This window comes from Psittacula echo (genome assembly GCF_963264785.1).
Source record: "Psittacula echo genome assembly, chromosome: 7".
Classification (NCBI taxonomy): domain Eukaryota; kingdom Metazoa; phylum Chordata; class Aves; order Psittaciformes; family Psittacidae; genus Psittacula; species Psittacula echo.
Window position 1 is genome coordinate 50,197,260 of NC_137740.1, and position 23,080 is coordinate 50,220,339.

The 23,080-nt window shown below is 38.6% G+C and overlaps 1 protein-coding gene across 11 annotated transcripts in view; it reads left to right on the top strand.

The window, feature by feature from the left end:
• Nucleotides 1-23,080, top strand: part of ARMC8 (armadillo repeat containing 8) — a 69,879-nt gene that overhangs the window by 3,008 nt on the left and 43,791 nt on the right. For 7 of the 11 annotated variants that reach the window (XM_080622907.1, XM_080622901.1, XM_080622905.1 and 4 more), the window contains exons 2-3: nt 1,828-1,904; nt 14,893-14,964. In XM_080622907.1, coding sequence (XP_080479033.1) covers nt 14,897-14,964 — 68 coding nt within the window. In that variant the 5' untranslated portion in view covers nt 1,828-1,904; nt 14,893-14,896. Of the gene's footprint in view, nt 1-25; nt 133-165; nt 219-1,827; nt 1,905-3,040; nt 3,113-14,892; nt 14,965-23,080 lie in introns of those variants that run through there. The other 4 variants (XM_080622910.1, XM_080622911.1, XM_080622904.1 and 1 more) reach the window with 4 other exon arrangements.

A 23,080-nucleotide genomic window follows, 5' to 3' on the forward strand; every position in this document is an offset into this window, starting at 1 on the left:
GAGCTGCTGCGGATCTCCCGGCACGGCCTGTGCTGAAGGGAGGAGGCTGATGGGTTGCATCTGTGGGCAGGGCGCTGGTGTGGCAGGAGGGGGTCTGACAGCTACCGCTAGCTTCCTTGGGGGGAGCTGAGAGTAAGTAGAACAAACGGTGCTGGTTTCCCAGTCCTGCTGCTCATCAGGGTTCTGCTACCTGGGGGTAACAATGCAAAAGATGTAGTGTAGGTGCTGCTTAAAAGAACTGAATTTTGGGGCTGTTTATTCCCTTAGAATTTCTTAGTGGTTATTAGAACCATGAAACCGATGATGTTGATAGGTTGTTTTGGGAGACTACTTGAAAAACTTGTTTGCCTGAATATGAATACTCTTCTACATATTGCAAACATCATAGTTGATAGGGTGAAAGCTAGGGTATTTTAGAAACAGAAAGTAGTGGGATCTCTGAAGTCTAGAAGACTTTAGTGCATAAATACGTAGATCAGGTAGATCAAAGTCTACTGCTGTTCTCAGAAAATACTTTCACTACACGGTGAATATAAAGCTGTGGAATTCATTTTGCATAATTTAATAGTATTTCTGGAGTCAGAGAAGCATTGCTACCTGTAGATGATTCTCCTCTGAGACTACAGGCAAGATGCTGATGATGCTTCTGACATCTAGGTGGGAAAGCAGGAGCAGATTCAGCTTGAGAGTAGATACTTTCAAAAGCAAGGAAGAGTTGTCAATTCCCTTATAGTTTCTTTCAGGGAAAATTCAGAAGGAAAAAATATATGAAAAGCCTAATGAAAAGTTGAGCTGGCAAAAAGAAAAAAAACCCCAAGACATAATGGAAAAGCACCCTGGCACATGTTCCTGAGAACCTGGAGGGAAAATTCCCTTCCGCTTTCCCACCCTTATTTTTTGGAATGCTTGTCATCTGCAACTTTGGATCTTCTCAAAGGGAATAACAATTCATTGGTGCATAAATGTTTAGCTTACAAGCATGGTCCTGTTGCTGAGGGGAGAGTTCACTTTGTTTTACTAAGTAGCTGTGGGAATGTTATGGAGAGTGTTTCGCTGCTGTCCCTGTTGGAGCTGTGTGGGACGCTGTATAGAAGGACAGTCTCTGAATTGTGTAGATATGTCATGATAAAGTAAGTTACAGAAAAATGCCTTGATACAAGCTTCCTTATTTTCAGGAGCTTGTTTGTGGGTGTGCTTCTTGAGCAGCATTAGCTGCTCTTAAAACTTTCTTTCAGGAATTCATGTTTTTTCTATGTAGTAATTAAACATAATAAAATTGGAATATAATGTAACTGAAGTAGATGCTTTTTGCATGCCCTGTTCATAACTGACACTGTTAACTTGCTTTGAATCATAACACTTTAGGTATATTATGTATATAATCTTCTTTAAATCACACTTGAACACAGGCTTAATTCTTTGCATGAATGTTGCCCAGCAGTAACATACTACACAGTTAAATATGATTGTTTGGTTTTGGTGCTCTCTTGCCTGATAGGTTTTGTAAACTTGCTGCTGTGTTAGCCATTTCTGGTTGTCTGCCAATATATCATATAATCTCAGACTTGTTTGGGTTGGAAGGGACCTTAAAGCTCATAATTCCAGCCCCCTGCCATGGGCAGGGACATCTTCCGCTAGACCAGGTTGCTCCAAGATCATCCAACCTGGCCTTGAACACTGCCAGGGATTGGGGAAGCCACAGCTTCTCTGGGCAGCCTGGGTCAGTGCCTCAGCACCCTCAAAGGGAAGAATCTCTTCCTAAAATCTAATCTAATTAATTGATATGAAATATTTAAAGTATTACTTTTTTTTTCCCTGTCTCCACAGGAGGTAACAGCGAGTAGCCGCCACTATGTTGATAGATTATTCGACCTTGATCCTCAGAAAGTCCTACAAGGTGTCATGTAAGTCATCTGAAGCACACTTGGGCTGTTGGTTGTACATAGGCTAGGTTTACTTGAATTCCAGTAGAATTTTATGTCAAGGGCTAGAAGTTCTTCCATCTTTTTTTTGAGAAATCTTGTTGGAAAAGTTTTAATGCGAAAGTGACAGCATTGTTGCACCAGACTCACTCTGAATTGCGTATGGTTCATAAGAGCCTTCCAGTTGCCAGAAATGAGGTTAAATGTTCTGTGGGCATTCAGAATTTTGTTTGGGTACATTTCTTCCTTTTGGTCACCCATTATTCTTCTTCCAGATGTATTGAAACTCTTATTTCACTGCCAAGCCAGTGTACCTTCCTCTTATTCTTCCCCTGCTGCTGTGCCTGAGTGTTGGCTTTTCTTTTTTTGTGAATGCATGGCCTCTGTCTTACGGATGGGAACTGCAGGCTGAAAGAAAATGCTTCTATAGAAAATAATTTGGATGCAAATTATATTTCAGTCCTCTGCTGTGTGCCAGTGATAAGGGGTAATCACTGAAAGAGTGAGTAGAAGACTTGCCCTGTTGAATAGGTAGTAGAACTGGTGCAAAGATCTAGTTGTTTTCTAGCTGTCCTTGGGCTATAAGCTTTTCATTGTAACCACACACAGCGTGGCAAACAAGTTCTTGCCCAGGACAGACTTTTGGTGGTAAAACCAAACCTTTTCAGGCCTACCAGTAACTTGTTGGCTGTGGCTATCTCGCCAGAAGACATTGAAGAACCAAGTGGATCAAAAAGCCAAGAGTGTTGTTTGTGTTGCTTAGGACAGTGTGAGGTGTTTACCAGTAGCAGGTGAAAAAAATTATTCCAGATGGTGTCCCAGGGGCAGCATATCAGAATTGGTGTCCTTTTGAAATACATGGAAAACACAAAACATATAAAACTGTCCTGGGAACTTTATTGGTTGAAATACTCCCTTACCTGTGTAAAAACTTGTGGTACTCCACTGTAACTATGTACAGGTTCTTAACTCTTTGCTGTAGGAGAGTCTGGTTTTGCTTCCAGCCTGTGACTTTTAGTTCACTACTTGTAAGGGCTTTTGTGATGGTTCCAGGGGCAAGGATGTGCCTCATCCTATATCCAGGTGGGTTGACTAAGCCCCTCTTTTCTCCTTGGCAGATGTCCAGGCCTTGGGTGGTGCTTCCTCCCTGCTCTTCTTTCTTTTCCAAGGACTGGAACCCACAACCCTTGGTAATCCCTTCCCTATCTTTTGAAGTATAACTGGTTTCCCGGAAACAAAAGTTTTGAGCAGTGTCTTTGTCTCAGCTAACATCTGAAATTCTTCATCTGGTCCATGGATGTCAGTGGGTTCTATGCTGAGATGCTTTTCTTGCATTTCAAGACAAGAAAATAGCAATATATTTCACAGTAGCTTTCAAATAGCAGATTAGGGTAAACCATATTTGTGATGCTCTGGTCAAAACCCTAGTTTTGAGAGTGTATCTTTCCTGACACTGAGCAAATCCTCTGTGATAGTTTAGTTACTGTTGGAATATTGGTGGTTGGGTGTGAAACAGTCCAATTTAGAAAAGTCTGTATCTAAAAATAGAATTTAGAATACTGTATGTATTAAAAATGGCTGTCTGGCCAAGATTTTCTTTGGGCAGAAAGATACTGCTTTGCACTTCTTTTGGCTTCAGGGTGTCTGAAGAGGTATCTGAAGAGACATTGAAGTTGGACTGAGCTAATACTTAGGAGGTGGAGTAGAAAAGGATTAGAGTTCTAGAAGTGTCTGTCAGAAGCCTTACTAGATATTGTGCATAATTTGCTGGAAATCTTTGGTTCCTAAGATGTGCTGTGGGTGTGTTTTGGGTTACCTCCCTGCATCCTGGCTGAAAATACTGATGACATAGATTTTGATTTTGATTGATGGGACAGTATGAATATCAAGGATCAGAAAATAGGCTGTCTTAAGAGACTTCGGTTTTGCAGGTTGTTTTCAGTTAACAATACTCATGTTCTTCATATGGTGTTAAAAACACTTGAATGAACTTTGGTTTGGGGCTTTTTTTAATGGCATCCTTTTAATTTCAATGAAAACCATCTTCTGATAGTTTGATAAAGGTAGAATATAGCTAAATGCTTCCTGAACTTGAAAATCATGCCAATCCAGTTGTCATCTTATAACTTGAGAAAGCTTTTGTTTACACATTCTGAAATTATTTAAATTATTAAATATCTTCTTTTTCTTTCTTTCTTTCTCATGAATTGTTAGAGAGGTGGTGTTCAGAATCTTCTTCTGTCCAGTCAGTGAAGTCTTACCTGGCTAGGAGCTTTTTCTTCCTCAAGGGAAAACTGAGAAACCATTTCCCTTTTGTCCAGTGCTGCTGTATGTGGTTCCATTGATCTTTATTTCAAAATGACAAGTTTCCTGCAGAACTTCTGTTCACATTGTTTCTGTCGTGTTCATCTGGGTATTGATAGTAGATGGGAAGGGCAGAATTGTGTGTACCTGCCAGTAAGTCATCAATTTCAGTTCTGGATTGGAAATGTTGAAATTCTTACAAGTATGACTACTGCCTCTTACTGAATGTGATAGCAAACTGTTTAAAGTGTGCCATGCCCGCATCTTCATGCCCACATCTTCATGCCCACATCTTCATGCCCACATCTGTCTGGCAGTGTATGTATTTACCTTTCTATTTTCTGTTTTTATAAATGAGCAAACTTAGTATAGTAGCTTTATTCTGTAAATCTACATTGTGGCTATGCTTATGCCTGGGAGGTCTTTCTAGGTTTGCTTTGTTACTCCCTGGGTGGTTTTCTAAACTTTTCACCTTCTACATACTGTTCTACAGTTCAGATTTTCTCAAGTATGCTTTGACTGAATTCTGCAAGGTCAGCATTAATGTCAGGCGTGCAGCTATTGAATATGTTAGTGTTGACAGTGCATAGATTACCTCAACCAGATACTGTAGGGGATTAAATACGGTGTTCTCTTAAAATATCTTGCTGTTATTGTCAGGGAAACAGAACATAGATAGCTCTGTAAATTTCTGCATTGTTGGAAGAGTTTAATTTGTCCCAAAATCGTTGCTGCAACATTATCTTGTGCTTTGTGTGCAACAGTATTTTATTTAAACAGTTCTGGGTGGTGATCCTTAAACTATCATTTGCTTTTCATCTGCTCTTAAGCTCAGGACCACATTGTTCAGGTGCAAGACTGATACCTATTTTTGTCGTGTAATTTATTTGCTGGTCTGGGGCTTCTTCAAGCGACTTCTTGTCATGCTTACATTTACCTGATGTCTTCAAAGAGGCAACCTATGAAGAGCTGTTTAAGTCCATCTCAAGGGCTGGTGTTGAAGGAGCATTCTTTCTGAAAAATCTAGCTTACTCAGGGTCCCAACTGCTTCTCATCAGGCTGTTTGTCAGCAGTCAGAGGATGTCATCTTCTAAGGCTTGTAAATAATAATCTTGGATGCACTGAGAATTCCTGTGCTCGTGCTGTTTCTGTCCTTTATGAGTGTGCTTATCCAGCCAGCTGCAGTTATTAGACAAGTATTTTCCAAACTTGTGTGAGCATTTTCTTTCTCAGAAAAATGAGGTAAACATCCTATAGAAATGGCACTTGGTACTGAAGAACCAATTTCCAAGTGTCTGTTGACAGCATCTTCCTTTTTCCCAGGGAGCATGTGGTGGGAGCACTGGTACAGATCTATGCAGTATATTTAGTTGGAATTATATATGCTTTCTATGCAGTATGGTTTTGAGTGATTGAGAATTTGTGTAGTTGATAATAAAAGTATGATAGCTGGCATATGGGTAAGAACTTGTGGATGGCTTTGAATCTGACAGTTAAGTTTTTAGGGTCCCTGCAGACTTAGATTGACAGCACTGCAGTGTTTAGTGGTTACACTTAGTGTTTTGAGGACTGAAACTGACATCGAATGTCAGTTGGAAACTTGGATGCAGAGTTAGGTATGTGTTAAAAGCACCTCTAAGGGACAGTGGACTTGTATTGCATTTGACTGAAGATGTGTTGTACTACCTGATGGTTTCTGCCTTCTTCAAGGTAGTCACAAATCAGAGAAAAAAACCCCAAACCCACACTGCTTTTGCAAAACCTGTTTTGTGTCTCTTTAGTGGTTGGTTGCTTTGACATGAATTGGGAACACCTCAAATTGTGTGTGTTTTTGACATGCAACTTTTTTCATTTGTGTGCTCTTGGTTTTGGCAAAAAAATAAAAAAGTTCCAGGCATGTGTTTAGGTGACTGTATAATAGTGTCTTGTATTTCTCAGCTATAGCAATTGAAACGAGGGCATCAGTGCAGTGTTCCACACACGCCTTCAGGGAAAGCTGTATGAAATATAAGAGGCAGCTTCATGGAGTGGGAAGAGAAGAAATTCCTTTCCCGACTCTAATGAGGCAGCAGGTACCTCCATCAGATAGTTATGAAGATGCTACTTCTGCTTCTTGTTTTTCATGTCCTGCTAAACAAATCTTTTAACGCTAAATAATGAACAGGACTTATTTACACATTGTATATCCCAGACATATGCAATCACACTTCCAGTCTCAATGGGCACTTCTGAACCTAAATTTTCTGCAGGAGCCATGCTTTTTTTTTTGCATATTCTCTTGCTTCAGTTTTTGCCAGAATGGCCTTGTGGAAACAGAGTAGTCCCTTAGAGGGTTGTTTCTGATACACTCTGACTCTATTTTTGACTGATTCTTTTATCTCCTAGAGAGTACTCTGTAGTAAATACATATTCTTTCAGATGCAAAAGGGAACTCTGAGGTCTGATTGACTTAGAATAAGTGATGCAATTTTTTTAAGCGTTGTTTTTGTGCAGTGTCATTCATGTATTGAGGGAAGAGGCTCCTGAGTGTCCTCTGTTGATACTTTATGAAGTGCAAGGTAGGCTCCTTGTGGCTTGGAAATGGAAAGCATGTTCTTTAGGTTGCAGGACCTGAACAGAACTTTGAGCAGGTTTAGGTGATGCTGAGAGGGTGCTGGGAGCTCTACTCCATTTGGGTTTTTTTTCTCCCTTTCAAGATGTAAGCTGAGGAATCTAATAACTAGACAAGCTTTTCAGAATGAGAGAAGGTGAAATTGAAAGGCCTCAAGCATAATTTGAGAATTACGTAGTGCTCTGTGAAGAGCAATTTTCAATATAATAGGTTTTGTAGAGTCAGACAGAAGAATAGGGTAGGTAAAGAGAGGAAGATGCAATAGGAAGGGTCATAGAATAAGATACTCTCCTGCTTTTGTGCTTTCTTTATCATGCAGCAAAAGGTACAAATGCATAGTGCTATTTTTTTGCAAGCAATTTGTTCTTTATTGTATCTCCTGGTCTAATATTTAGAGGTGGTCTAAACTTTAGGAAATTAGCTATCCCTGTTCCATTTGGCTTGCAGTCTTCAGTCTAATGGGGTTGTTTAATATTTCAAGCCTTGCATTTGCTACTGTGAGCCTGTGAGAGAAAATTGATGATTAATAAATGTGCTTCAGCGCTGCATTTCGGAAGGGCATGAAGCCATTTTTCTCCCAAATCCCTCTGGATGCCAACCTCGGAGTACTGCTGTTGCTGTGACAGTTTGAGGCTGTAAGTAGGATGAGAGAGGACAAGCAACTTCTGTCAGAGTAGCTGATGTAGCTGGAGAAAATCAAGTGAGTATTGGTCACAGAAGTTTCGAGGTCTGAGTTTGTGGCAAATGAATGCCAGTACATCGTCTTAGCTGATAGCTATTTGGAGCTAAAAATCTGAGGTCGTACTTTCATGGCAGAAAGACTTAGATTATTATAATGTAGCAGGTAGTAACTGTGTCATATGAACAGGTTTTTGTGATCCTTCAGTGATTGCTGGCCTAAGCAGAAGTGGACATTGTGTCATACGCTATTAAAAGCTTATACCTGAGAATAGCTAAGCAGGTGCTAGAAGGCCACTTTAAGGTGTTTTCTTGTACTAAATGAAACTTGAGTTCTGTATGTGAATGGCTTGTGGTGGATAACATTCATTAGATAAGGAGTGGTGGTCTTAAAATGGGAGAATGGATGAAAATAACATTAAACCGAGCAACAGTGAATGTATACTAGTGCTACAGGAATGGAGAGTTGCAGGATGCCTTTTAATGAAGTTTCGTTTAATTTTTGCTTCAACTGTGGGATATACTGCTAAATGCTGAAGGCACTGCTTCATCAAGGGAGGGGAAATACCCTTGGGGGAAGATAGAGACACAAAAAAGCAACCGTTATGTTTGATGGTCTGGCTCATTCACCTGAAGCAACAGTGTGAAGGCTGTTCTTTTCGTGTGGTTTGTCTGTTTTGGGATGGTTAAAAAAGTATTTTGCTGACCTGGTGTCACAGAGCAGGAGATGTCTCAGTTTCCCAGAGTTCTGAAGTGCAGCTGTTTTCCCCACACCTCTCTTTGGATAATTCTTTGCTGTTATGACCTAGTTTATTTAAATAATGGAGATTGAATCTGGACATGAAATGCTGATATATAGAGCTCCAGCTATGCTTTGTTTGGTTGGGGTTTTTTTTTAGTTTAAAAAATTTACATAATAAAAGCCAAACTCTCATCCTCCACTGAATTCAGCATTTTAAATTTGAGCTGCATCATTCTTAAAGTTGAGTAGGCAATTTTTTCTATTGATCGTGCAACTTGTAACACAATTTTAAGACTTAGTGTAAAGGATGAGGCAATAAAACATGCTTGAGAGACACGTGGGCAAAGCAGCATCTCCTGTTTTGTCAATCAGCCTAGAGGTTTGAAAGGAACTTGAGTTGAAACTGCAGCCAAAGACATAGAGAGCTGAAGTTGTTAAGCTTTAATATAGAATTCTAGGATGTGAATTGGCTGATGTAAGTTCTTACATGGAAGTAAAGATTTGATATGTGAGGCTTCTTCAGTCTTACACGCACATATCGTAAGATGAGTACTGGAAACCTGGGTAGGTTCAGGGTAGGAGTAAGATATAGATATTTCTAACTACAGTTACAGATTGTTCAAATAGCTGGCCTTTGTATTTAGTAGACTTTCCTTGGCAAGAAAACTTACTATAAGGTAAGTTGTCTCTCTAAAGAAGAGACTTCAGGTAGGAGTTCAAGTGGTCTCTGTGGCATTGTGATCTGGAGAAGCTGGATTAAACGGTCACTTTTGGCATTATGCATGTTAAATTTAGTGTTCTGCATTGCTGTAATTATAGCCATCTGCTATATTTTTACAGTACTTTGATTTTATGCAGTGTCTGAGAGTACAGAATTAAGATTGGGAACAACCATGGATTTTAGGGTTTCCTTGTTTGAGCATTGAGTTTGTTTAGTTTGCACTGTATGTTAATTGTGTAGCAATTTCTAAGTGTTAAAACTCAAAAACCTTGAGTAACAGTGTCTCTATGTGCTATTTTTTTTTCTGAATGAGATTAGAAATCTGGAAACCTTTCTTCCCAACCTGATGATTAACCTTAAAAATAAGCTGATTTATTATTTCTGTGGTTTGCTTTAGTTGGCAGGAGTTGTTAACATTTTTTTTGCTTGGTTGAACTAGTAATCATGTTAGTACAAACATGCTCCCTGCTAAAGGGGTAGAAAACAAGTTGCTTTTTGGGTAATTAACAGATGTCCAAGCCCTGGTATTGTCCATCTGGGAAATGAATTCTGTCAAAATAAGTGTGGACGTATTTTCACATGCAGAATTTGTCATTAATTTCCGTTGCTCATTGTTTTGCATCTGTCCATAAAAATGGGAGAGTGGTAGGAAGGGAGAAGGAAGAGGAGGTGAAAGCTACAGAGAGCATAACTGTCAAAGCTGTACAGTTAGCTTGTTACTCGAATCCAGTCTGTCCAGGTACTGTTGGCTTACATGATACTGAAACCTAGAAACCCTGCTGAGGTTGGGGCAGACAGATTCTTTTTGAGGTATGTCCTTGTATCAGCTCCCAGTACCTCAGCTTTTTATATAGTTGCATTTTGAGTTTTTTAAACCCTTTTCAGGATGATGTTTTGTGTTTATTCTATTGTTCATAATTTTGATCAGCCTCTGGTAGATAAATCTTTTGGTCCAACAGTGCATTGTTTTAGATGCTTCTTCTGTATGTGTAATGTTCTTGGAATCCCTTGTAAATATGTAATTTCATACTAAAGGTGAAAGCATTGACTTGAAGTGTCTAGGACTGCTTTTCCTTCTGTGATTGTTCATCTCAAGTTCTCTGTCCGGGAACCTCTTAAATGTGGCTACTTACTTTATTTTCAAAAGACGTGAAAATATCATGCAGGCTGTTTATTTCTTCCTCTTCTGTGTAGTTCCTGTTGCTGCTTCCTTAGTAAGTTACACTAGCTTGTTTCAAGTTCTTTTGGTTTGCTCTGCTAGAAAGTGACGCTGGAAAGCTCCAGGGCTTCCTATCAGAAAGTTAAAATTTCTTATGTTTGTGCATCATTTACTGTATTTAAAAACGTAGGTTAAAAAAAAATGTCATTGAGGAGTCCTTGTATCCACGCTGCTTTCTTGTGCTCTTTTTGCAGAAGAGGGGCAGGTTTTGGGCCTTCTGGGAATGCTTTAGAGGTCTGTCCTTTCTCCACTGGAAGTTGGCTCACACCATGTCAGAAAACTGAACACTTAAGTACTGGACAGACACTTCTGGTGGGACGAACCCTGAACTAGATCAACTTCATGGAGAAGTTGAACTTCAATGATTTCTGCTTAGGAAAACGTTCAGCACCTTGAGCTGCTTCTACAGTAATAACTCACATGGGCAGACTGAAATGCTCATTTTCTCAGGACATAGACATGTCATAATATTATTTTTTTTATTTGCTAGAATCATTAAAACTCAAAACCCGTATTTTACTCACAGGTTGTTCTATTTAATATTGCTTCTTGCTTATGTAAAGTGAGCTAGAGCTGGTGCCTTTAAACAATGGCACATGAAGCATAAGAATAAAAACATATTAACTTAATGCACAATTGGCAGATTAGTTTCTCTTGTAACTCTTGTTGAGCTGCATTTGTATGGAAATTAGGGTGGGGTGATTTTAATGTATTCCTAAGCTACTTTATTTTGAACACTCCTACTGTGCTAATACACTTACGAATCTAGCATGCATTGCATTTTATATATAGCTATTTAATTGAACTGATTGCGGCTGGGTTACTATGTTCCAGGAGATTTCGAGCTGACAAACCTCACCTGATAATTTCTTGACCCCCCCCTCCCCCCCCAGAGTTTGTAGGAAGAAAATATGTTGTTCTGTTTTTCCAGTTTTTAGTTGGTTTCATAATTTAAAACTAAGTGGTCACAGGGTTGAACTGATGAAACTATATTCTTATTTTTCATAAGCAATAAGAGGTGGAAAGAGCTGGTTCAGCTGAAGGGGAAACAATATTTCCAAGTGCTTAGCTAGGATCTCTTTGCCATATTTTACTGTTGGCAGCCTATATTATCCTGTTTGAAAAATAATGCGAATTACTTTATTGTATTATAGTAAATGTAGGCATAAATATCAGCTATCAGATTTTAAACCTATACATTAAAATTATTGTAATTCAGGTTATTTTGTTCTATAAATATAGTTTGAATCTAAACTGGAAGATTTAACACAAAAACAAGCAACCTCAAGTGCATCTTAAGACCTCTGTCATACGAAAGCTATATGGTTTGGCTTTTGGCTCTACAGAAAGGCACCTTTGTGTGGCTGAGACACTAGGGATATCTGCATTTTTCTTCTGAAGCTGTTTACAATGTGCTGTTGTCTGGCAGTATTGATAACCTACCTGAGAGCTTGGAGCTGATTATTGGAAAGCCTGTGTATATCCCATTTCTGGATCATGGCCTTCTCTCAGATTAGGCCTAGAATCACCATCAACTAATTGTTCTTTTGAGGTTCTTACCTTTTTGCTATTGTTTCCTTTTTCCTCATGTTGAGGACTCCTTTTCACCCATCAGGAAGGTATGAGCAGTGCGCATGACATTCAGAAGTAAAGTGGGTATCCAGTTTTGAACTACAGATTTCTGAGGTTTCTTTGTTACCTCTTATAAAGATAGTGATCTATACTGCTTTTTCTCCTTGAATTAATTTCGCATTGTCTTGGATCTGAAATCAGTCAAGCTCAAACTTGGTGAAGATGATGTTTTCAAATAAGGGATTTTTCCTCATTTTTTCCAAGGTTCATGATTCACCTAGGACCATGTACACTGGGACAGTAGCTGGTACTTCTTTGATTCTTAAGGAGATTAGCTTCCTGATCAGGGAAATCTTCTTCAAATGTAATGTGGAATCACATAATTATTTTTTACAGTAAACAGGAATGAGGGGGAGGAACCCTCTACTGTTATTCTACATTGGATTATGGCATTTTAAGGATATTCTTGGTTTCCATATCCACCTGCTTCTTTGTTATTGAATAGGTTCATTTCTGTAAGGCAAATTTGAAGAGATAAGTGTGGCAGGGAACTTGGGAGTGCCAAGGCATAATGGATGCAAACATGGTGATCTTTGCTGGTCTCTCTGAGTTTTTAGTCACCTTACCAACTTGAAGGTATTTTATTTGCTTGCAGGTTGAAGTGTTCAAATGTACATGTGTTGGATTTGTCAGAAGTCTCAAGCTTGTGATATTTCTTGTCAACCTTTCTGAGGAACAGTGTGAACTAGAATGCAGAAACTCATCTGAATTGTTTACAGGTCAGGACTGTGACCTCTGAGTTTGAATGTTACGGAAGTCGTCCATGTTCCTGCCACTTTTGAAGGGGTGTCTCAATCAAATTGTCTAGGCCGTACTTAAGACATATTAAATGGTTGTAAGGTTATCAAGCCATTCTATTGTGGAGCTGGTGCAGGAGTCACCAAAGTTGTGGTTTTGTTGTTTTGTTTAACTCAAAATAATGTGTAAAATCACCAGAGCCGGACATAAAAATGTCACCAAAATCTGTCAGTTCTTCAGAGTGCTTGGCAAGTGCCTTTTCTTTAGCTTCTCAGGATGCCTTTGTGAATGTGTGGCATGATGCAGCCTTTCTGATGACTTTGGGAGCTAGTGTCTAACAGGGAGAGGTAGCCTTTTTAAAAGTCTTAGAGTGGCTTGAGCACTTTAGTGCCTGAACCTAGCACATCTTTTGGTACAGTTTCCATTCCTTTGAGACATCTGATCATTGTTTCTGCCACTGTTTGGGACTGACTCTTGCATTTTAAAAACCTTTCAAAATGACCAGGATACTTTCATATCAAGTGTTCAGCACAGAAATCACTGAGGTACTGTTTCTGAGGTTAGTGGAAATTTCAAGTCCATTCCTTAAACTTTCTTGGGCTTCCATCTTAGCCTGTCTTCTGATCTTGCTCCTCTCCTCCTGTCTTGCAGTATAAAGTTACCAAACTTACAGGAGCTACAACAGAAGGTCCAACATTTTATGCTGATACTCAGCTGCATTAAGCTGTGGTGTATAGGCAGACTCCCCTTAAGTAAGGGCTCACTTGACGAGTCAAGTGGTTTCCTGACTCCGCCTTCATTAACATATGTAAAACTGCAGTGTTCAGCTGCTTTTAATGCTGCTCACTTGTTGGAGCTGCAAGATCACTAGCCAAACTTGGACAGCTTCCATTTGCTTAAGATTCCTAGAGCACTCTTCTGTGGCTGGATAACCGTGCAATGGGAAAGTGAGTCACGGGGAGACATACTTCAGGAGGAATGGGCAATTACTTTTTACTAATTGAGGTTTATAAAGGTTCTGCTTATGCCAGTCTAGATATTGGCTGCCTTGGCTAAAGAGTTCTTTATAACTCTAATGGAGTGAGTTTAACACTTGGGACAACTCCTTATTGCAGTGGAATTGGCATGTTCAGTGAGTACCTAAGGTCTATGTAGCGTTCATGCAGGGCCGGATAGATCTTAAAGAACAAGGCTACTCTAAATCTCTGAAGATTTGCAGATAACAGGTGAAAGAGTGATATAGTGGCAAGAAAATATACTAACTTAAAGCAATCACTGGAGCTCCCAAATGACTTGAATCATGGACATAGTGATTTACTTACCAGTTTTGCAACTACTAACACTATAATAATAAATTTTGCTTTGTTACTTGTTGATAAAGAATTATCTGTATTTGGACTGGTTTTGTTTTCTGCTCTTATAAATATCCGTACAGCTAGGAGGATTCCTGGAAGTGTGTAATCTTGATTTTTCTGAACCTGGCCATAAGTTGCTCTGGTTGTTCATAGATGTTCTATCTTTAAAAGGCAGTGGTGGTTATTAAGATACAGTAGCAGTTTTCTGAACAACACAGTTGCAAATTGCACATTTTCAGGGAACTTCTTAGTATTTGCTACTGGTGTCTTCTTCCCAAAATGCTTCCCTTGTTCTTTTACCATAGTATGAGTGTCTTTAATATAGTTAACCTTGCAGTAACACCAAGACAGGAAAATGCCTTTGTTTGCACTTTACACCTGGGATTTTGACATACAGATATTTAGGTGTCCTGAAATTCATAAAAGGAAGCCCATGGTGAAGAGGAGAGTGAAAGCCTGGTCTCTGGAGACTGGTGATACTTCCTTTTTTCTTTTCGGTGTTTTTTTTTTTTTTTTTTCCCCTCTTTTTTCTTAAATTTATTGATTTCCAGCTTGTTTTTTCCTGCACCCAGTAGAATATTCAGTTAATACTTTAAATTACCAACACTTGCTTTCCCAACCAATAGCGGGGTTTTTATTTTGGAAGTCTAGTTGAATATATGGACACAAAGAACCAGTATATCTAGTTTTCCTCAATAATGAGACTTCTTAGTGTCTGGCGTGCATGTGAGAGAGTTTGGGGTTTTGCTTACTTGAGTAAGCTGGGACATAATAGAATCCCAGAGCTTTGGGGTATTTATGTGTGGGCTGTGGAAACTCTGCTCTAAAGCGCTCCCCAGTCCTGTAGGTGCAGCATGGATATGTGGAAGACTACCTGATAAGCCTTCATGGAAATAGTAAATTCTATAGCTTAAGCCCTCAGTACCTCAGCATAATTTACCAGGGTTTGTTTTTCTTTCTGGATTTACAGAGATATGAAAAATGCTGTAATTGGAAACAACAAACAAAAAGCCAACTTGATTGTTTTGGGAGCAGTTCCAAGGTATGTCCTTTGCTACTCTCCTTTTCACTGATTCACAACAGATCTGGAATAATGATCCTTAGATCACAGGCACTTTTTTGCTTTAACTTTGATTGTAGTTGACTGCATACTTTCTTTAATGTGACTAAGAGAGACTTGAAATGTTGAACTTATTTATTACAGAACAAGCTGCTGAGTAATGCTTTTAATTTAGAATTTCATAGAATTCTGTAAAGTAGTCTTGGTGATATTTATTAAACTTTTTCAGCTTAGGAATGAAATCTGATTTCTGACATGGATATTAATGGTGAATGAAAGTGGTTGTATCTTAATCCTGTTCTTTAGCGAATTGCCTGGTGAGTTCACAAGTGAAAATATGTAAGGTTATGTTAAAAAATAATTTAAAAATACTGAAAGCCATCTGAGATAATTTGCTTGTCTTCTCCATCTGCTTCAGTGGACTAAAAACCATTGATCATGCTTTATTGCTGAATTACTGCTTCAGCTGATGTTAACGTTTTCTGGATCCTGATTCCACTAGTACAGATTTAACAGGTAACTTTAGCTGCTGAATTGCTCACTCCAGTTTTCATTTCACACCTCTTCTCCTCCAGGCTTCTTTCTCCCAGCAATTTGCAGCAATGGAGATGGAAAACATTGAGCACTGTACTAGTGCTAGGAGTATGGGACCCCCCTGATCTGTTTGCTTAAATGGCAACTAAGTCCCAAAACTGCCCTGCTTCAGAAAGCTTCTGGCTTGTTAAAAATGTCTTATTTGCAGGGAATATCTTCTTATTTACAGATTGAGTTTGTGTTAAGGCTTGTCCTTGAAGTTCTCTAGGGGTTAGCTATGGGGAAACCCCCTGTGAAAAACCTGCTGAATTATCATCTGTTTTGACCAAATATAAACAGGTGAAGAGAAGACTTCACATGAGAGGAAAATACCAAAGTGGACATTTGTTCATTATGCAGTTTAAGGGAATTACTTTTTTTTTCATTAACATGCCCTAAGGGATTCTTGCAACTGTTTTTGATTCTTGTGGTTCCTGTTTTAAAGGTGACAGATCTCCAGCTTCCAAATCTAGAATCTGCCTGTTCTTAAATTTTTGTAGGACTTAATGTTCTTTCAGTTATCCTGCTTTTTGCTGTTACTTGTTCTGTGCCCAGTAAAGAAAATCCAAATGGGCTTTTCCTGTTGTAAATGCCTTCTGGCTGTCCCAGTAAATTATATGGTTAATCTATAACTGCAGATAAATGACTGCATTTGGAAAATCTTAAAAGGTTAAACTATCATGCTTGTCCTCACTTCAGTACAAGTTATCCTGAAATAGAAGTAATTCTAATGCCAAGGCTTTTCAGACTAGAGGTGTAAATGATGCTAAATTGGCTGGGTCATAGTGAGAAAAGAGGATTCTCATTGGCTAAAACTTAAGTGGCATCATCATCTACTCCCCAGTACCTTTCTGAAAGCTTTAGAATTCCATCAAGGCATTGACAGGCTTAGATTATAGATAGAGAATTTCTGTTGTTCTAACAAAGTGTTACGAATTCATTGGTGCTTTGGGCACTTTATAATTTGTGAAATGACCACAGAAGCCCTTAGAGTATGGGAACCTTTGGAATTCCAATTGCAAAGTCAAACCTTTCCCTCAATAAGAATAGGAGTAAGCATGCTAGTGTTTTGTTATAAGTCTCCTCTGCAGTGTTAATGAGGAGAACAGTTTTCACAGCGTTAGATTGGAGTCTCCCAAGGGAAGCTGATTCTTTTCTGTAATGGCATGCAAATTGTTAGAGTTCTACTGCTGCTTTGTCCTGTAGCTCAGCTTCTTGTTTATGCATTTCTTGCTTCTCTTTTCTTCCCCAAGTATTTCTCCAGCAAGCTTTCAGAAGAGACCCTTTAGACGCAAAGAACCCCTTGAGATTTCTGTCACTTAGTGGGAAAGAAAACAGTATGTTCAGATATTAGAACAGATTCATATGGGATTTGGAAACAAGTCTAGGAATCTTGTTAAAATTGGGTGAAATACTACTGGTAGGTATGAAATATCCCTATTTTAAAATATCTGACTGCTGCTTGGTTTTTAAAGAAATGCAAAGTCCTTTGAATATCTCCATACAGGAAGAAAATGGCAGGGGAGTATGGCTGAATCTCTTGTCATTTCTAGGCCAGTGGCCTAGAAAGGGGACTTAAAAATTTTAATGAACTGTACGGATGGATACGCAAACATGGTCCTGGATGTTAAAAATATAAATGCAACAACCTTGTACGTGGGTTTTGTTTCTTAAGAGATGATATTCTGTATGTCTTCCGTGCTACAGAATGAGAGTTACTCCTTTACATTCTCAGGAAATGCTGGTCTTGGACGCTTCTGTCAGGGCTGCAGAAATTTTACATTTTGAAACTGTTACTTTTTTAGTAGCAATGCCAGAAAATGAAATTTCTGAAGTTCAGGGTGAAAACAGGTATTTTAATGCCATAATATACCAAGTTCCTTCAGTGGCAGGCCAAAAATAGCCTTGCCTAAAAATGGTTTACTACTTGTATCGTCCTTCAGGGTTCTAGGTTTTTTTTTAATCCCTTCTACTCTATATCAGAGCTAGCAGAGAATGAGGAAGTCTGTACTAATTGTTGGTGTGCTCGTTCACTTGGCAATTTAAGAACAAATACTGCTGCTCTTGTGCCTATGAACATAATCAGAAAGCTCTTCAGAATACAGGATCAGTAATTGAAGTTTTTTGTCCGTTGCTCTTGCCTCTTAAATCTCAGGAAGATGATTAAGTCCTCAGCTCAAAGTAAATTTTCTTTTTGAAGTCATCTTGGTGGGACTTCTGATTCAATGAGACAACATTTCTCTAGTAGCAGTTGATCTGAAGTGCTGCTGCCTCCAAATAATCTGAATTGTAATTGAAGCCCATTTCTGGTGGAGTTTATAGTAGAAGCTAGAAATGTCACCATATTCATTGCGACTTACTAACACCTAAGGCATAGAAGAATACAAAAGGAACTACAGACTCATGGAAGTGATTACTAGGACCTCCCAGAAGTCTCACCATTCTTTGACATAACTTCTGAAGCTAAGTAGTCTTTCCCTCCCTGCTCTGTGGTACCTTGAGGCCTTCCTTATGAGCTTTCCAATGAACTGCACATCAGCTACGTTTTAAGGCCACTGAGCTAGTGAGTAGTTTAGGTTCTGTTGTAGGCAAAAGTTATCGCTCGGCAGCCCTTTTGAATTCTGCAGTAAACAGCCTAAAACCTCTGGCTTACAGAGGTGGAATTGGAAAAGAAAAACATTCCATGAAATTAACATATGAGTAAGTTCTTGATAACTGTTTCGCAAGTCTGCGGACTACTTTCTGGTACCCTGAAAGAGACAGCATTCAGTGGTTTGTTACACAGTCAACAGTTGTCCCTTTCAAGCTTGTGACATATTTCCTCTCTTCCTTCATCTGGTGGATGGCAGAGCGTAGAGAAGACAGTATTAAGTTCCAGTCATCAGAACAAAGCTTTATCTTCCTGTGTGTTGTGGTTGCCTGTTAAAGCTCTCACTTGTGCTATTATGTCAAAAATGTTCGCTGAATCAAGTTATTGACTATCTAATTATTACTGAGAGTTTAATATTTAAAGTCTAATTCACTTCAGAGCTAGTTTCTTGTTAGGAGCTTCAGTTACTCCTTTGCTCCAAAATGAATACAGAGGATTTTTAATCAGATCTTCAACTTAACCATCCAAGTCCTTTAACAAAAACATTAAATCATTCTTGTCATTTAACAGAATGATTTTCTAACTTCCAGTTAATTGTTCTTCAGAGTCTTAAGACATAAAGCCCTTAAGTCTGGAGCTGTAATATGGTAGTGTACTTCTTCCCCAAAAAGCTAAAGGCTTATCTCTAGGTAGGTGCACCTCAAAACCTTTGTACAGTTATTTTTTGCCTTTCCCAAAGTTATCTATTAGGGATTCTGTTTAACTGTTGCTGTGGTGTTCATTTATTCAATTATTTACTTATCTATCTATCTGTCTGTCTATCTATTTATTTGGAGCACATTTGAAATGACATGTAGAACAGCTGATGAACTCTTACCCATTCCATCATTTGAAATTTGAGTTCTGCAAAGTGTACTGGTAGGTTGTGTGGCAGTGAAAGCTAGTAAAAATTTGTTGGGGTTTTAAATTGTTTCTAGGGCCATGAAGACACCAACGTGGATATTCATGAAATTTGACATTCCTTTTGAAATTCCTCCAGGCAGTGTTCTTTTAATGTTTAACAGAAAGTAAGACTGCTGCTTTGATAACTGTGAAACCCACTAAGATGATAAGATGTGTATTAACTGGAAGGTTCTGTTAGATCCCAGTCTGTCAGCTAAGAAAAAGGATTTTATATAGGCTAGTATCCACATTAAATACAAAAGTATCTGTAAAGACAGTTTTTGTGTCCTTTATTAGCTGGCAAATCTGGAAAACTTAAAACTGATGGGCTGATAAGTAAGTAGAGGAATTTGCATATCGCTAATATAATTTGAAATGTTTGTGTGTGTGTTACTTTTGTTTTGAGACTTAAAAAGAAAACTTAGGCAGGATGGTTTTGCATAGCTCACAAGTATCCCAATCAATTCTTCAAATGCATGTTATTACAAATTCATAGATGACCCATGATATTAATACTTGATCCTGCATGGAGCTTAGCAGAAGAGCACCCTTGCAAATGTAAAACTGTAATGCTGGGATGCTGACTGTTGTGAGAGGAATTGCAGGAGTGCAGGGTGAAAAACCACCCTATTGCTTTCAGCTTTTCTTGGAGTTACTCAGATACATGTCAGATAATGTTATGAGTTAAACAATTAACTTACTGTTTAAGTAGGAGATAAGCAAGAAGCTCCCTGTGTTTGGGTATTTAGGAATAAAGAGGCTTGTGCGTATAGTAAGTACAATTTTAGTTTAATACAAAGAAAATATGTCTGTTACTTCGTGTCCTGGAAAGCTTGTCTTCATGGCTGGCATACTTAGCCAAATACTCTAGCTGAACCTGCTTTGAGCAGAGGGTTGAACTAGATGAACTCCAGAGATCACTTCTATTATCATCTACTCTTTGATTCTGTAATCTGATTTAATGAAGAACTGCCTTTATATGCCTAGTTTTTCCTTAGGGTTAGCCTTGAATTCAGGCATTTGCTCAAGAAGTTGTTTTAATTAGCATCTTATTATAATGTTACTCCTAAAGGACTGGCCATCCTCTAACTTGTAGGACTGCAAATATCTGCTTGACAGAACATCTCCTGTACCGACAAAATGTGTTAATACTTGCCTGAGAGTATTGCGCTCTAAAATCCATTATTAGCTAGTATAAGGAAGCCTCCCCATATGAGTGAGGGTATGATTTTAATGAAAGCTTTAATTTCTTAATTTATAACTTTATATGCTAAGATTATGCATGAAAGATGTATTTGTGCAAATATATGTTGTGCTTGGTGTCATGCAAATCTCTTTAATTACTGTCTGGTTAGGATTAGACAGAGCAGTATTGAACCTAGTCCTATCCCAAAATGGCTTTAGACTGATTTGCTAAACCACCTTTGGAAGTATGCACTGCTCCATGAACCTGATACTGAACTTGGGTAAAGAAAGTTTTTTTCCTTGTTTGTGTCTGGGACAGTAAAACTGCTGAACAGTTTCAGAGAACAAATTTGGCCATCAGGTTTCACTACAGTCTAGGTCTAGGTTGGTAGGCAGATGTGATTAGGTTTAGCAATGACAGCAGGTTGTTTTTTTTTTTTAATGTTTTCTGCTTTCCAGTCTTAAGGTGTCCATCAAAAAAGAATTCTCCTGTTGGAGAAGTTCTGCTATTGTGAAGTGGGAAGGGCTGATGAATGGTGGAAACTGGTATGAGAAATATTTAACTTGTGTTTTGGTTGGGGTTTTTTTTGTTGTTTTGGTTTTGGGTTTTTTTATTCTCTGTTATCTGAGTGACTGGTAAATTGTCTGCAGGTGACTATTTCTGTATCTGATGATTTATATTTTTCAGTTTCTATTATAAATAATTTTGAACAGGTAACAAATCCTTAGTAGCTGGGTGTTGTTCTTCTTGATTAGTTATGAATAATATTGCAGGGTTGCCTGTTTTGCCAGATCATACAAACCCAGGATTCAATACAGTAAAATACAATATGTGTGTGTATATATATATATATATATACACAGAAAAAAATATATTTTTATTCAATACAGGAAGAACTGCACCTTTGGGAGGTTTCTAGATTCACCACATGCTTTTGTATGAGGAAAAGGGAGCAGCCAGTTACTTTTATGACATGGAGGAGAGAGAAGAAACCTCATCATAAAGGATCAACCCCTGTTATGGAAAGGAAATGGCAACTCCTTCCTGTCAATGTGTCTGTGCAACACCTTTTGTTAAAGAGAGAATAAACCCAAAGCATTCTTAAACCTGAGGGGATGAAGCATGCCTGCAGTGGCTCCTGCAGACGTGAAGAAAGATTTCTAGTCTGAGGCCTAGAAAAAGAGCAGCTCTAAAAATGTTAGTGAAGTGACAGATATGAAGCTGTTGATAGTATTATTTGTTGTGTTTTGGGTGATAAGCTGGACTTTGATATGCCAGATAACTTGTCTAAATGTGTGGTAGGATCTTTGTTTCTAACAGGAGTGGATAGTGTTCAGAACTCAAGCTTGGAGGAACAAAAAAAAAGGCATAAATTTCAGCCAAAAAAAAACTATGCCAAATTTGCATGTGAGATTTGGGTGTTATAACTCTTTTTCCTAAATTTGAAGTGCTTACCAGTAAAGGGATCAAAATCTCTTTTTAGGATAGTGAAGCTGCAGTTTGCAGAAGGCTAGGAATCTGTTATGTTTCCCTTGGTCAGTTGATAATGCAGGGAACAAATACATTTTAAAACTGTAAACTAGTATTTCTGACAAAGAGTTGGTTTGATTGTTTTAATAAAGCCTTTGGTTTATCAATAATAATTATATGAATTGTTTTGGCACAAGATGTCTCTTAACTGCAGAAAAATGTGTTGTGTATCATCTCTTCTCCAGAAGAGAGACCTCGTGTGCTTAATGATTTTGATCTTTCTAGCTTGTTACATCTTTTATAAAGTAGTTATTGGCAAGATTGTGTCCAAAGCAAGAAAATACTAGGATCTACTCCATTTCTGATCTCCAGCTTGCCTTCCAGTGTGGGCACCTTTTCAATTTGTTCTGTTTCAGTGGGAAACCATTAGGATAACAGCATGGACATGAGATGGAGTTGGGTTTTTTTGCAGGTGGGGATTTATTTCTTAGACAAGGGTTGCCTAATATGCAACATGCTAGCACTTTGTTGTCCTGATGCTACCTTCCATTCTAAACATTATCTGTTGAGGTGATGACTTAGGTTCAAATGAGCCTTCAAGCTTCATACCTGTGTTTCGAGCTTTTTTGTTTATTTTTGCTTTGGCATCTTCTCTAATATTTCTGAAGTAATCCTGTCCCTCATCTCTCAGTGCTGGGTAGCGATTCCTTTCTTGTGAAAACTTCTGTTGGTGGAAGTTCAGCTTTTGTACATCTCCTCTTTCTGTTGCCTTGGAATTAGGACTTTGTTACGCTAATGAAGATGCCTTTGGTGGCTCTGACCTAGGCAGTGTTATGTAAAGGTGCAAGTGGAAAGCCAAGTTGATTTCACAGGTCTCTTCTCAGAACCATCCCTCTCTGCTTCTGATGACATCCTGCTACCACTTGTGGTGGTGTTTGTGTCGCTGCACTGAAAACTGCTTCAGCTCAGTAATCACAAAAAAACTTAACAAAAGCTTTCACAAAAAAGTATTGTTCTGTTAAGTTAAAAAGAAAAATGGACATAAGAGCACAGAGAGAGCGAGACTGCACCATAGTAGTAGAGAAATGTATGTACATCCTACACCTTGCAGTGCTGAAAGGCTGCTGGTGGTGGCAGCGTGGTGAATCTCCACCAATGGAAGTACTGACAAGCAAGACAGTAACTGCAAGCAGTTTAATGACTGATGATTCTGCCTTGGAGCAAGGTTAGTGACTAGAGGATCTGTCAAGATTCCTCACAGCTCTGGTTCTGTGATCCTCAGTTCCTACCTAATTGACTTGCTGACTGCAGAAATTGTGAGGTCTTCAGGTCAATTT